Source organism: Cygnus atratus, chromosome 2 (genome assembly GCF_013377495.2).
Source record: "Cygnus atratus isolate AKBS03 ecotype Queensland, Australia chromosome 2, CAtr_DNAZoo_HiC_assembly, whole genome shotgun sequence".
NCBI lineage: Eukaryota > Metazoa > Chordata > Aves > Anseriformes > Anatidae > Cygnus > Cygnus atratus.
Window position 1 is genome coordinate 137,508,642 of NC_066363.1, and position 13,024 is coordinate 137,521,665.

At 43.1% G+C, this 13,024-nt stretch overlaps 2 protein-coding genes and 2 non-coding genes across 9 annotated transcripts in view; 1 reads left to right on the plus strand and 3 right to left on the minus strand.

Moving 5' to 3' along the window:
* MATN2 (matrilin 2) overlaps positions 1 to 8,757 on the plus strand; it is a 69,448-nt gene extending 60,691 nt beyond the window's left edge. For 5 of the 6 annotated variants that reach the window (XM_035546346.2, XM_050709017.1, XM_035546348.2 and 2 more), the window contains 4 exons: positions 448 to 600; positions 4,763 to 4,834; positions 5,764 to 5,850; positions 7,173 to 8,757. In XM_035546346.2, coding sequence (XP_035402239.1) covers positions 448 to 600; positions 4,763 to 4,834; positions 5,764 to 5,850; positions 7,173 to 7,225 — 365 coding nt within the window. In that variant the 3' untranslated portion in view covers positions 7,226 to 8,757. Of the gene's footprint in view, positions 1 to 447; positions 601 to 4,762; positions 4,835 to 5,407; positions 5,519 to 5,763; positions 5,851 to 7,172 lie in introns of all 6 variants that reach the window. The other variant, XM_035546347.2, reaches the window with a different exon arrangement.
* Positions 3,566 to 3,647, minus strand: TRNAS-AGA (transfer RNA serine (anticodon AGA)). The gene has a single exon. It is a non-coding gene; the product is annotated as a tRNA-Ser (tRNA).
* Positions 8,758 to 8,906: 149 nt separating the features above from the next.
* RPL30 (ribosomal protein L30) lies at positions 8,907 to 12,466 on the minus strand. Its single transcript, XM_035546350.2, has 5 exons — positions 12,344 to 12,466; positions 12,200 to 12,250; positions 11,224 to 11,369; positions 10,371 to 10,501; positions 8,907 to 9,088 (listed from the first exon to the last, which is right to left on the minus strand). The coding sequence occupies exons 2-5, from the start codon at positions 12,218 to 12,220 to the stop codon at positions 9,039 to 9,041; spliced, it is 348 nt and encodes a 115-aa protein (XP_035402243.1). The 5' UTR covers positions 12,221 to 12,250; positions 12,344 to 12,466; the 3' UTR covers positions 8,907 to 9,038.
* LOC118248002 (small nucleolar RNA SNORA72) lies at positions 9,294 to 9,428 on the minus strand. Its single transcript, XR_004778647.1, has one exon. It is a non-coding gene; the product is annotated as a small nucleolar RNA SNORA72 (small nucleolar RNA).
* Positions 12,467 to 13,024: the final 558 nt, after the last annotated feature.

The following is a 13,024-nucleotide window of genomic DNA, read 5'->3' on the forward strand; positions in this document are numbered from 1 at the left end:
CTGCCAGTTTTGTGTTGTCTGCAAACTTGCTGAAGTTATGCGCTGCCTTATCATCCAGATCCTTAATGAAGATGTTGAATAGGGCCCAATATTGACCCCTGAGGTATACCACTAGTTAGTGGCTTCCAACTAATTCTCTTGGATGTTTTACAGTGCTCTTTATGGGTTCATTTACAATTAGCAGTGGCCAACCAACCTTCATCTCTTTATCTTAAAAACCATCTATCTGTTAAATGACAGCAAAGCAGTTTCTGCACATCTTTTAAATAACTGAAGCATATTAAGCCTGTTCAAACACATTTTTGAAGATATACAGCACATATATATATTTCTTGTGCTCTCCCGCTCTCTCTCTAAAATGACTAATACTCACATTTTCCTTTCATGGAGGAGCAAGGGTTTAGAAATGCCGATGTAATAATTATATGCACTTTCTTTTGAATCTAGGTATAATTATCTATGCCATTGGAATAGGAAAAGCAATTGAGGAAGAACTGCTGGAAATTGCTTCTGAACCATCATATAAGCACCTCTTCTATGCTGAGGATTTCACAGCTTTGGAGGACATAAGTGAAGAGCTAAAAGTCCAAATCTGTGAAGGTAACAGTATTCCACTTTGAGCTAGAAGAGGAATGAATGCTTATAGATTTATTTTGCAGGCCTAAAGTAACAGGTAGTTTTATTCATGGTGACCTCCGTCATAGTGGGTCATCGGTGTCAGACTCTGCGAGGCATGAGTCGCTCACGGTAATTTTTCTGCTCTTTAATATGTGAGGAATATATACACCTAATCTATCACCAGGTAAAGGTATAGAATAATTTCGTTTTCTTTATTTTCATAATGCTTGTATAAAATCTACAATTCTGTGCTTAGAAGGATCAATTGCTTCCTTTTTGCTACACTGAAGCCAGCCATGCACTGAACCCCACCCTGCCGAAGCAGCATGATCTAGTTCATTAGGAATGTGGGAAAATAATAATGGATTTATAGAGCCTAATGAGACTTGTAAATTGCTCTTAAGATCAATAGCAAGAAAACAAACTCAGCAAAACAAATTATCAAGATCTGTTGTGCATATTTATAGAATATTAAAAATAGTTCATTGAATATATATTCAAAGCTACAAAGAGTAGATCTCAGTTGCATGTAAGCTCCACGTTTTGCTTCACAAATGTGGAAGGTTTGCTGCAGAAAGCACCCTTCCTCATTCTGGCACAAACAGCCTCAATCTAAACATTCCCAGCTGACGTTTTGCAAGGTACAGGGGGAATGTGAGCTGGGATGGAAGCTGTTCAGCTAGAGGAAGGACAGTATGTTTCTCCCACTCACACGTTCCCAGGACTCAGCATTATTTAGAACATTCAGATTTATACCTGAAGCAAAATGCAGAAGCATCACTGTGAATAATACTGAGCACAGCACTAGAATCGTACCAGGTGGTTTAATTTTCACTACTTCTGTTTGGTTGTTTTCCTTGAAATTAAATGCAAACAGGTTTTACTTTGTTCTTTAGCTTTATTGTGTAAAATTCACTGGCAAGCAGCTGTGCATTTCTTCCTCATACAGATGTCAGGGAAGAATCTGAAAAAAAAGAATGTGAGAATGTTTCCTAGTTTGCATATTTTGTGCTTCTCATAGTCATATGAATCTTCTAGCTCCGTCTTTCTGAAATTCAAAACACTGTGATAGCATAAACCCAAGTTTGTTCATTAACCTTCTTACCAGGCAGATAATCTACTGATGACAGCGTGTCATCTTAAAAGCTTGGGGAGACGCCAAGGCCAAAATTGGCTGGCAGCTGGTATAATAATTCTCACTCATTAGCAAACCCCAGAGCTCAGTGATGGAAATGCATCCTTCAGGTACCCACAGCAGTGTTTAGCAGCCATTTTTTAAAAATATATTTGCTATCATATGAAAAATAAGTAAATTCTGCCCCTCTGTGGCAGTTTCTAAACTGCACCTCTAGTAACTGGTTAGAGGTGGTGCCTCACAGCTTCTGTCCTCGTCCTCTCTCACCTGTAGGCAGTGCCTCAGCTGTTTGTTTGTTTGTTTGTTTGTTTTCCTGGACACTCCAGGAATTTGCTCATCAGCTATTGCTCATCAACTCATACCACCAGAAATTCTGCCTCCATGCCTGTTACACAAGCTGAAAGTTTATTTTTCCTTTCATTTTTTCCTCTCGGCCTATTTTTTTCCCCTCCTTTCCAACAGCAGTAATTTCATTTTGACTCTAGCCTTGGTCCTCAGCTGAGGACTTCTAAGGCACCAGCCTGTGAGGGCAGGGATGAGCTCTCTGAACTTGTGCAGCTCAGACGTGGACTCCACTGACAAAGCCTCTTATCCCCAGTCGCAGCTGTGGATGGGCTGCATGTGTACAAGTAAAAGAGAAGTCCTCCAACTCTGTTATGGGGTAAGGCTTTTTCCTTTTATTCTGCAAGAAACCATCAGCTCTGTAGAACAGTTGCTGATTACTATTAATTATTCTCAATGACTAGTAATTAAAAAAAAAGGTGTTTTTTCTCTTATGCTTCTTACTAAGAGGAACTCACTTGGAAGGTTCCATTCATTGCCTTGGTTAGTATGAATTTCTCATACGACTGGAAGTGCTAACAAGGCTACAGCGATGCCATATTTAATAGGCACTCATCATGACGGCCTCCACCCTTGTTCTGAGCACGTGCATTACGGGAGCCTTTAATTACACAGTTACGTGTATTTTTGTCACCAGGCCCCCCTCCCAGCCCTGATCAGATGACGCCTGTTGGTTAACATTCTGTTCTTCCAAATTGCAGATCATTATCGCTGCTGCAAGTAGTCAGACACTGCCTTTGAAGATACTTTCTCGAAGGCTTTTTCTAACGTAATATTTAGATTTTGTTCCAAAACAGAACATTAAAAACAAACTCCTAACTTTAGCGTGGCTTCCCCAACAAATCTGAATATTTATGCTGACTGCACTGACTTTATCAAAGAACTTAGTTAAGGTTAGCAGCCTGTCTGTACTTGTCTGATTTGACAGAGGTGATGAGATAGAAATGTTTGGGTCCAAACCAGTCTCTGAAGCCTGAATACGAGTTTCTGAAGTGCTCAACTACCCTCCCAAACTGGAAGCCTCTTGCCCCACCTCTACCAATGTATCTGCCAGTCTTGTTTCTTCTCTATCTCTTACATGTGAATCTTTAACTCCTTGTCTATGTCAGCCCAGTACCGAGATCGCAGACTTCTCACATCAGTCCTTCTACCCTTCCTAGACAGTCTCATTAGCCTACAGATCTTCAACTACTTCTAGAGTGATTTCACAGAATCACAGAATTGTAGGGGCTGGAAGGGACCTCCAGAGATCATTGGGTCCAACCCCCTGCTAAGCAGGTTCCCTGGAGCAGGTTGCCCAGGTAGGCGTCCAGACAGGCCTTGAATATCTCCAGAGAAGGAGACTCCACAACCTCCCTGGGCAGCCTGTGCCAGAGCTCCATCACCCTCACTGTGAAGAAGTTCTTTCCTCATATTGGTGCGGAAATTCCTGTGATCCATAAAATTGCACAGAGCCTCTTCAGCTCCAGCCGTAGTCGGCAGGATTCGAACCTGCGCGGGGAGACCCCAATGGATTTCTAGTCCATCGCCTTAACCACTCGGCCACGACTACACACAATTTACTACTTAGTGTCAACTACTCAAGGCTCACCTTACCTGTTTTGTCCCACCTACACTGGGAATTTCACCATCCTTGTTCCTAGGTGCTTATTCTTATACTAGACACCTCACCTACTTCGTTTCCTCCTCAGCTTGTGGTCTCATCCCACACCTCTCTGGACTCAGATCTAAGCTCTGAGTGTTTCCTTCACCACCAGGCTCCCAGTCATGCTTTCTGATGTAGTTCTGCCTGCTGAACTCTGGTTTTACTCAGCCACTCATCTGTTCATTCCCTGTTCCTTGTGCTCAGCATTCAGCCCCCACCCCCCAACTGTGTCATCTGCTTCCCAGCAACTTAGTACATCTGCTTATTATTGTGTATCCGTCAAAATTCACAATTAATTGAAAGTGAAGCATTAATTTTCTTCAAGAGAACTCACTCCTAAGAAACAAAAGTTGTCTCTCCATTACCCTCTAGTGGCAGGAAGCAGGTAGTGTGCAGAACACCCTTGAGATGGTTATACCTGTAGGTGTAAAATAGGGGGTTTTGTAAGTATGAAATAGGTTTCCATTTCTCTAAAAACACCCTTTAACTAAAAATTGAGTATGTGAAATCTGGAATAAATTCCTGCAGTCTAAAGTCTGTGCTTGATGAGCTATATACTGGTACTTCTGCTAATAATTGTAGTGCATTAAAGAAACTCAACTGCACCCTTCTCACCAAACACTCCCAACTCCCTGATCCACATTTCCCATTACAAAGGAGACAACTGAAGGAGAATGAGACGTCTTCCTTCTGCAAGCAGTTTTTATTCTTACTCAGTCCACCCCAAAAGGGCCAATAGATGACAGTGAAACACACAAGAATTTTCAGTAAAGGACACCACAGAGGTTGCTGTAATTTCAAAGTGCTTCACCACCATGAAGTATTTGTAAAGCACTTCCAGTTTTGGAGGAGTTCTGATAGTCAGGTTGAAGGGTCAGTCCTGGTATGTATCACACTGGACTTCTTCCAACCTGCACAAGTTTGGATGTGTTCTCAATGTATGGCGAGAGAGAGACAAGTAAGAAACATCTCCATTTCTGGGGAACTTTTACTTCTCTTGTGACCTCTTTTCTTTCTACCAGCCTTGAAAGATTCAGCTCACCAGCAAGATCCGTCATCTGGAAGGCTTCGTAAGACTGGTCCACAGTCTTCAGGTTGGCTGTTTTAACACGTGTCCTGCTGTCTCCCCGAATCGCCGCTAAGTTAGCTGCCTTCTCCATGGCTGCTTCTGTAGAGAACCCTAACAGTTCACCTACAGAACTGTTCACCCATTTCCCACCCTAACCCCCTTAAAAGCTACCCTCTTTTCTGCAATTCACATCTGCTTTTAGTACAGAAAATTTTGAGACCCACCGTAACAGACGCATGGCTGCATGCTCCCTTTTTACACCATCCAAATGAATTTCTTCAAGGGGAAGCTTGTATTTCAACACTCTGCTTGATTTTTAAAGCATGTTCAGCTTTCAATCACTTCTGTTTCTCACAGGAACCTCACAACTGCCTTTCAGTTCTGCAACCCACAACTTAAATCATGCACACAGTAAATACAGCCTAACAGCTTGGTTCCTTCACATCTTTGTATCACTAGTCCTCTCCATGAATGATCCTCACTGCAGTCAGTGAGATTACTCTCTAATTAAGGAGAACTGTGCATGTGAGTAGCAAAAAATAATGCATAATTACGTGAAGTGGGTTTCATTTTTAGACTTTTGGGGGGTTTCCTGCAGGACCTGAGTCAACCACAATAACCATCACAGATGTCCTTGCCTGTCCCAATCTTGCAATACACCATAAGTATCATTTTGAAGACAGTCACACTCACTCCACAAGAACAACAGGTAATTAGGTTACCTTTGTTTAGATAATCCAGACTGCTCTTTGATTATCTAGGCTAAGAAGTGCCGTGTACTATTTTCCAGTATACAAGATCTGTCCCATAGCATTCTTTTGGATGTTGACCTGTTTTGAGAACAGGGAGCTGTACTAAACCTACTCTGCATTTAAGAATCTTTGTCTTTCTCTCCCTCAGCCCATTGGATTTATTCGGCATTTAAGTCTATGCTTGACTGTTTCTGTTTTTCAGCAAAAGATAAAGACCAATGCAAATGTGAAAACCTTGTGACATTCCAGAACTATGCAACCAGTGAAGTAAGAAAACTCACACAGCGATATATCCTTTCTTACATGTAAAAGAAGAGGGATGGGTTAAAAGAAATTATTAACATAGCAAGCATAAGCTGCCTTCATAGCACAGATCAATCTACTACAATGAAAAGCTGAACTACTTAGTAGAGACTGCTAATCTCCAAGAAGCAAGGCTCCTAAGACTTGTAATCTGTTTCTCCTTCATAGAAGGGACCAAAATATTAATATGGATCTTTTAATGATCTGTAACAATTAACACCTTCAGGATCAGCAAAGAAAGCACTGGTTAAATTCAAGACCAATACTCTGCTTTGGTTTCCTTCTTCAGATGTTAAGAAAACAGCATTTAGTAGCAACAGGAATAATGAGATATTCTCCTTCTGAGCTGCTAGGCGAAGCACCAGAGGCAGGAAGGTGCGTAAGTTAAGATTCCCAGTGAAGAGGAAGCAGAGCACATAGTGTCTGATTATTTCTGCATGAACAAATATGCACACAGAAAAAGAAATGTAGATTATTGATAGATTCGAATTCCCAAAATTAAGCTTCAGTACGAGGTCACCAATGCTACACACGCTAACCTGAAATTGCCTAACTTGCCTGCCCAAGAACTCCACTATCAGGTGTGTGAGAGATGAGTGGTGCCCTTAAGCCAGCTCAACCATCAACCACAAACCTATTTGTCCTGTGTCTGTCAGATACCCCAAAATATACACATTTCAGCAACTGATAGACAAGCAAACCCTGGAGTGCTGTACAGTATGTTTGTCCACCAAGCCCGATTTAGTAGCATCTCAAGAGTACCCCTACCAGCTCTGGCCTTACATCCAGCTATTTTGTGTATCTCAACAGCCAGCCCCACTGTTATTTCCCATCCTCCCAAGAAGAACCCTTCAGTGGTAAGGAATCACATTTTGCTCATTTGATTAATTTTAAATTATTCCATGCAAAGCAAAGTTATTTCATAAAGGGGGTTTGTAGATCAGTCCCAGTGGGCAGATAAACACCACACTTTCCCCTTCCCCCTGATTCCCAGTGGGACAAGGAAGAGAAAAGGAGGGATTATAGCAAAACTTGCAGGTCAACAAAAAAATTGTTTAAGCAGCAACAGAGAAGTGGAAGGACAAAGAAAACAAGTGATGCAAAGACAATCACTTCCCACCTCCCATGAACAGACTGATGCCCAGCCATTTCTGAAGCAAGAGATGGCTAACCTCCCTAAGCCCTCCTAATTTCCAATTTTATTCCATGCTATGTAGTCATGCTCTGCAATATCCAACTGATCCGACACCTGACGTTATTTTTTAATATTATATACTATCATTAGCTCTTTCCTTAACTTTTGTCTACTGGAAGAAATGACAAAGAGAATGGAAGACTTGGAAAACAGGCTAAAATACTGACCAAAGCATCAAGTGTACACTACACTGTATATTTATACATACAAAGTTGTGAGAGCTATTTTGTTGAATCAGTTTAAAGTAAAATAACAAATCCTTGTCTCAAGTTAAATAACAGTATTTTGGACTCCTGCATCTGTAATACTATGTGTTCTGTCTTGCATTGATTGCAGATAAGAAATTTTTTGAAAGATTTATATATAAACAATTTAGTAACTAGCAAAAATTCTAATTCAGTAGAACTAAACTGAAATAAGCTATGCAAAACATTAAAATGCTGTTATTTTTGATGTGAAACCTCCACGTTTTGAAGTATTTTTAAGGTATGAATTTATTTGGGTTGCTTTTCCGTACTTCCCTCCTCCACTCACTCTGCTCCTATTTCAAGCACGCTGACTGCACGCCTACGTGTAGTTGTATGTACGTGCATGTGTAAGAACAGAACAGTGGGATGGCATTCGCAGCAGTTAGATTTCATACATTCTTTCCAACAAGTGCAGACTACTGAAATCAGTTGGAAGTCAAAATATGAATTTATGTCCGTGTCAAAAATGTGACAAATGTAAATAAGCAAGGCAGGGAGTCTGCTGGCTTATCACCGTAGCACCATCTGAAGTTCCAAGTACTCTTTCTCTTGCCACAACAAGACCGGGTTACCTCACCCTCCTCTTGGTCAGCATTCAGCAATTCTTTCATTTTTCTGAATGCAACTATTTTAATTATGAAGACATTCTTTGGGCAACACAACTAGCTGCACACTTGTCTGACAAACGCTAAGATGAAAATGAAACAGCAAATTGCTTCCAGCCATTCTGGCTAACTGAAGTGCTTTCAAGTTTTACCCCCGCTCCTTGGCGGCAAAAGCACTCTTCTGCTAGCTCTACTTTCACACTGCTGCAGCACCGGAACTATTTCTTGAAGTGACCTAAATCTGGGGTTTAATAGATAGACACCAGTAATTCCTTCTTTGCTCTGACACGTTTTGCCTCTTTACTGTCTCCAACTTGAAGCACACAACTTTGTATGTTCTGCTCCAGAAACCAAAGTAGCTGCAGCAAAATTAAATCATCACAAATAAACTAGTAAGTATGCACATGTACAAAGCAACAAGGTTTAACAGGTATTCTGTGTTTTAACACTCTTTGGCAAATAGAATGCAAATTTTGTGAGACTGCTGGTACATACTGATTGTTGTTACATGTTCCTTTCATTGCATGTCAGCAAAGCGCCAACACCCCACTTAGTAGTCACTAATACTAAGGAACATCCTGCAACTGTGGTCTCACACAAAAAAAAGACAAATCCAGAAAATGCCAACCTCCTCAACAGTAACACATGTACATATTTTCTCTTGGAATGAATATACAGTAACTTGCATTAGTAGTTTGTGACTGACTAGGTGAAAAAATACTAAAATAAACTTATTCACACTTTTAAGTAAAGCCATTGGGATCCCGCAGCAACACCCCAAATTTGCTGCTGTGCCTCACATTATGACTTGTCTTCCCATTAGCACCCCAAAACCAAAGCCTAAGGGAGCCATACCCTGTTGGGATTTGACAACGTGCTTACTGTGGTCAACTCCTACTCCACTTACCTTCTCAAGAGCCCCAACTCATACAGAAAGCAACAGGCAAGTTTTGTCCCGCCAATGTTACTTCTAACAGAACAAAAAACACAGCAGTGATAAAGAATCTTCATTTATATAGTTTGTTCCCTAAAACCAGCAAAGTATGTATAATACAATACAAGTTTTTTTTTTTTTTTAAACAGATCTGTAACCAGCTTTATTGTAGAAAGAACACCATTACAGCATTTACTTCTCACTGGTTTGTTCTGGCATGCTTCTAATGATGTCAGAGTCACCTGTAGAACAAAAATACATCGTTACAAGAAGACCTACAAAAGATCCATTTCCAGAAATAAGCAAAAAAAAAGAGATTTTACAAACAAAATGTAAAAGTAATCTGGAAACGGTGTATTTATAAAAAAGTAACTTTGATGGCTTGATAACAATACTTTTACCTGCATTTTTGCTAATTCATACTCAATATGTTTATGATAATTATGTACTTGTCACTAGCATTTACAAAGCCAGTACTAGAGTGACAATCTAGTCCTGGAGGACACAATGCACAGCTTTAATATAGCGAATGTCTAGCCTCCCCTGATCATGAGAATATCAGGACAGCGAGAATATTCGCATTGCACTACAAAGCAGGAAGTCTGAGTTGCAGTTCTTTATCTTAACATAAAGCTCTTAATCTGACAGCCAAAAAATAAAACAAACCTAAAAGCATTGTTTTGGAAACAAAGCTTTACCTACTATTTGAATACAAACAAGCTAAATAAAGATTTCTAAAGAAACAGTGAATTCAAACCGACATCACTTGGGGAACATCTGATGAAAGTTAAAAATCATTAAATCCGTATGTATGCATTTAATTAAGATAACTCTTGGTCAAACAGAATAATGGAAGATAATTTGATTATTCTCCTAGAAGACTCAGGAAAGAAGATAGGAAGTCCCCTAATTAGCAGACTCTACGAGGAACTTGAACAACTCTGAACAAAGAGTGCTACCAAGCCATAGCAATTACACACCAATTTACAGTTTTATCACTTAATACGATTTTCAGCTCTGGTACCAGACTAGTATCCACTTGCACGTAGCATATTCTAGTATAGATCACCCCAGGAAGCAAGACAAGTCACAATCCAACAATTTGTTTTTGCTGAGATCCTTTGTCTTGGACTAAGAAAGTTCAAACCCAATTGGCACAGACGGCACACGACACAAGCTCACGTTCTAGCAGAGGGCTCAAACACAGGTACCATTAAGTTGCTTCCCAGCCACTGAAAGAACCCTCATTACAGACTGACCGGTAGACAGGAGGCAAGCTCACAAGGTTTAACAGTGGAAGGAACTACATGCAAACTTAAGGAAGAGTACCTCTAAGTTCTAAGAACCTAGGACTCCCGAAAGAATGGGATCTTGGGCAGAGAAAATTAAGAACAGTACAGGGAAGTAGAGCAAAGCTACAACATCACGCCTGCGCATTACTTGCTAGTGAGTAGCAGTGCTCAGACTATGGAGGAACCGCTGATACACACCCGGCTTGGTCATTATCCGGCAGCAGACACGTACCTGGGTCAATGATGGCCAGCGTGCACACTCTGTAGTATTTGCCACAGGCTGTACCCAACTCAATGTTGTTGCCGCTGTAATGGTGGACACCGGTCTTTGCGAGCATAGCGTAGTACTCAATCTCTGACTTCCTGAGATTCAAAAACTGGATATTAAAGCACTGACAAACAATTCTGATCGAACATAATACAGCAACAGCAGTGCTAACTCCAACCACACTTAAACTCTACAGTTTTCCTCCTCTCCCAGAAAAACACATCTATTTCTTGCCAGAAAACCTAACAGTCCCCTACTTTATTTCTGCATCTACACTTTCTTTAACCTGTCAGATACTCCTTGATGACAAAAAGGGCCCTGAAATTCAACAAGGAACATGTGAGAAGATGGAAATTGCCAAAGACTTCGTTTTCAAAAAAAAATATTTCTATGGCCAGGAGCTTTAAGTTATAACTTAACTTTGACAGCAAATTCTGTATTCTTCAAATATATTTTAAATCAGTGTCAACTACCAGTTTTTCCTACCTGTAAAATTATTTTCCGATATACTACTTTGAAAAAGCAAGAATCGAGTCCCACTACACTTCCAATGAATGCTACCACAGTGTGAAAAAACTCACAGCATATTCTCTAATGTGAGCTCTTGGTATTAGGAAGCTAAAAAACACCTGGGAAGCATTTTAATACATCCAGCCCTGAATTCATATACACCAAGCAACCCACCATGTTTAATTCATAGTGCTATGGAGTATGCCAATAAGCTACTCTGTATTACCAATTCACACGAAGCACATGCTGTATTTATACAAAGCACTCGCCTTAGCTTAAAAAAGTAGTAATTCATACATCTGCTTACCTCAAAGCTGGGCAGTTGTTGGCGAGGATGACCAGCTTGGCTTTGCCCTGCCGAATCATTTTCAGAGTCTGTTTGTATCCTAGCACATATTTACCACTTTTCATAACCAGCTGAAGCCTAGAGTTTATGGACTCCAGGGACTTTTTCTGAAGACAAAAAAAAAAAGCTTTATTATGTGCTACTTTGCCTTTGACAGAATGGCAGGAAACATAAGGTGAAGAAATTCCAACTACAAGCAATCTTTTCATGATTTATTATTTGCAATGCAGAACAAAGAGCCAGCACACCATACGACTGTGGATAAGGATGATGCTGATACTTTGCTTGCCCAACTTCATCAAAATGCCTCTTACCAATTACACAGAGAAAAAAGCATTATTGGTGCTACCTATGTCAATCAACATAAGTGGTATAAGAAACGTGCCTTTGCAAAGCTCAGCTAAGTCAAGTCGAAATCCATACTACCTCCACCTTACAAAGCTGAGCCAGGCTCTGCATACGGCACTTCCCTGGGCACGTGTTGACAGCATTAAGCGGGTAGGCAAAGCCAAGCAATCGCATGCAAAACGCTCAGCCCCCCCAACACGAGAACATGGTGCTCGTGCAACAGCAAGTGCCACCACCTAATAAGAAACCCATGCTTGCTGGAACAACCTTGAAATTATAGTAAAAAGATGGCAGGAAACGCAAAGTCTGAGCTCCACCACCCTACCACCCACGCCAGGAGCACAGCACCAGCTCCCCTTTCCTCCCCCTAGCACAGGGACCCCGTGAGCAACCTGGGATGCCCTATGGCGGGGAGCCGAGCCCACAAGAACCGGCCTCAGGCCGTGCCCCTCAGAGGCCCCCCCGGGTCCCCTCAGAGCCCCCCGGGGACCCCTCAGAAGCCCCCCGGCTCCCCTCAGCGCCCCGCCCGCCGCCGGCAGAGGCCCGGTCGCCACCCCACGAGGCCACGCGGCGGCCGGCCGCCACTCACCGTCTTCTTGGCGGCCACCATGTCGCTGGCTGGCGTCGGCTGGGGCGGGAACTGGAACACACAGAGGACGACCGGGGGTCGGGTTAGCGCCCGGCTGCGGCCCCCCGAGCCCCCCCCGCGCCGCCCGGCCCCGGCCCCACTCACCGCTGAGGCGCCGCCAAGATGGCCGCCACGAACCAAAGGAGCGAGCCCCGGCACGCACCGCCTCTCCCCGCCGCGCCAGCTCTCGCGAGAGGCGCGAACGCGCCGCAGCCCCGCCCCGGTCCCTCCCTCCGGCTGTCAATCCGCCCCCGCGCACGGCTCCCATTGGCTTAGCGCGGGGAGGGGGCGGGGCGAGGCGGGGGGACGTGAGGAGTACGGTCTGCGAAATGGCGGCCGCGCCTCAGCGGCCCAGGGTGGTGGTCTTGCTCGCTCGCTCTCCTCATCGTGTCCCTCATCCCCAGCGCCTTATGGCGCTCTGTGTCTCGCGGAGCGATTTTAAACGCTTGTTTTTCTCCCCTCGCAGCCTCCGGGAGGCTTCAGGCGCCGCTCAAGGAGAGGCCCAGGCGGCCTGCCTTCCCCTGTGAGGAAGGGGAAGGGACGCTGACGGGCAGCCCCTGACCGAACAGGGCCCCAGTGCCGAGCTGCGGGCGTTATGGCCCCAGCGGGTGCGGGGTGGCTCCTTCGTGGCTGCCCGTGTTGGCAGGCTCAACTTTGGGCATGCTTCATAAACGCCATGGCTCTGCTCAAGGCAAAGGCCTCTCCTCTCCCTCCCTCTCTCAACACGGGGCACAGAAACAAAGTCCTACCCCTGTGGGCTTTGGAAACAACTGTCTTTGAAAATAC

What these genes read in the sequence shown, in the direction of transcription:
- RPL30 (XM_035546350.2), bottom strand. Translation starts at nt 12,220, where the DNA reads ATGGTGGCCGCCAAGAAGACG. An exon ending in AACAACTGCCCAGCTTTGAG is followed by an intron (nt 10,502 to 11,223) that starts GTAAGCAGATGT and finishes TTTGAATCTCAG; the next exon opens with GAAGTCAGAGATTGAGTACT. An exon ending in GCTGGCCATCATTGACCCAG is followed by an intron (nt 9,089 to 10,370) that starts GTACGTGTCTGC and finishes TTTGTTCTACAG; the next exon opens with GTGACTCTGACATCATTAGA.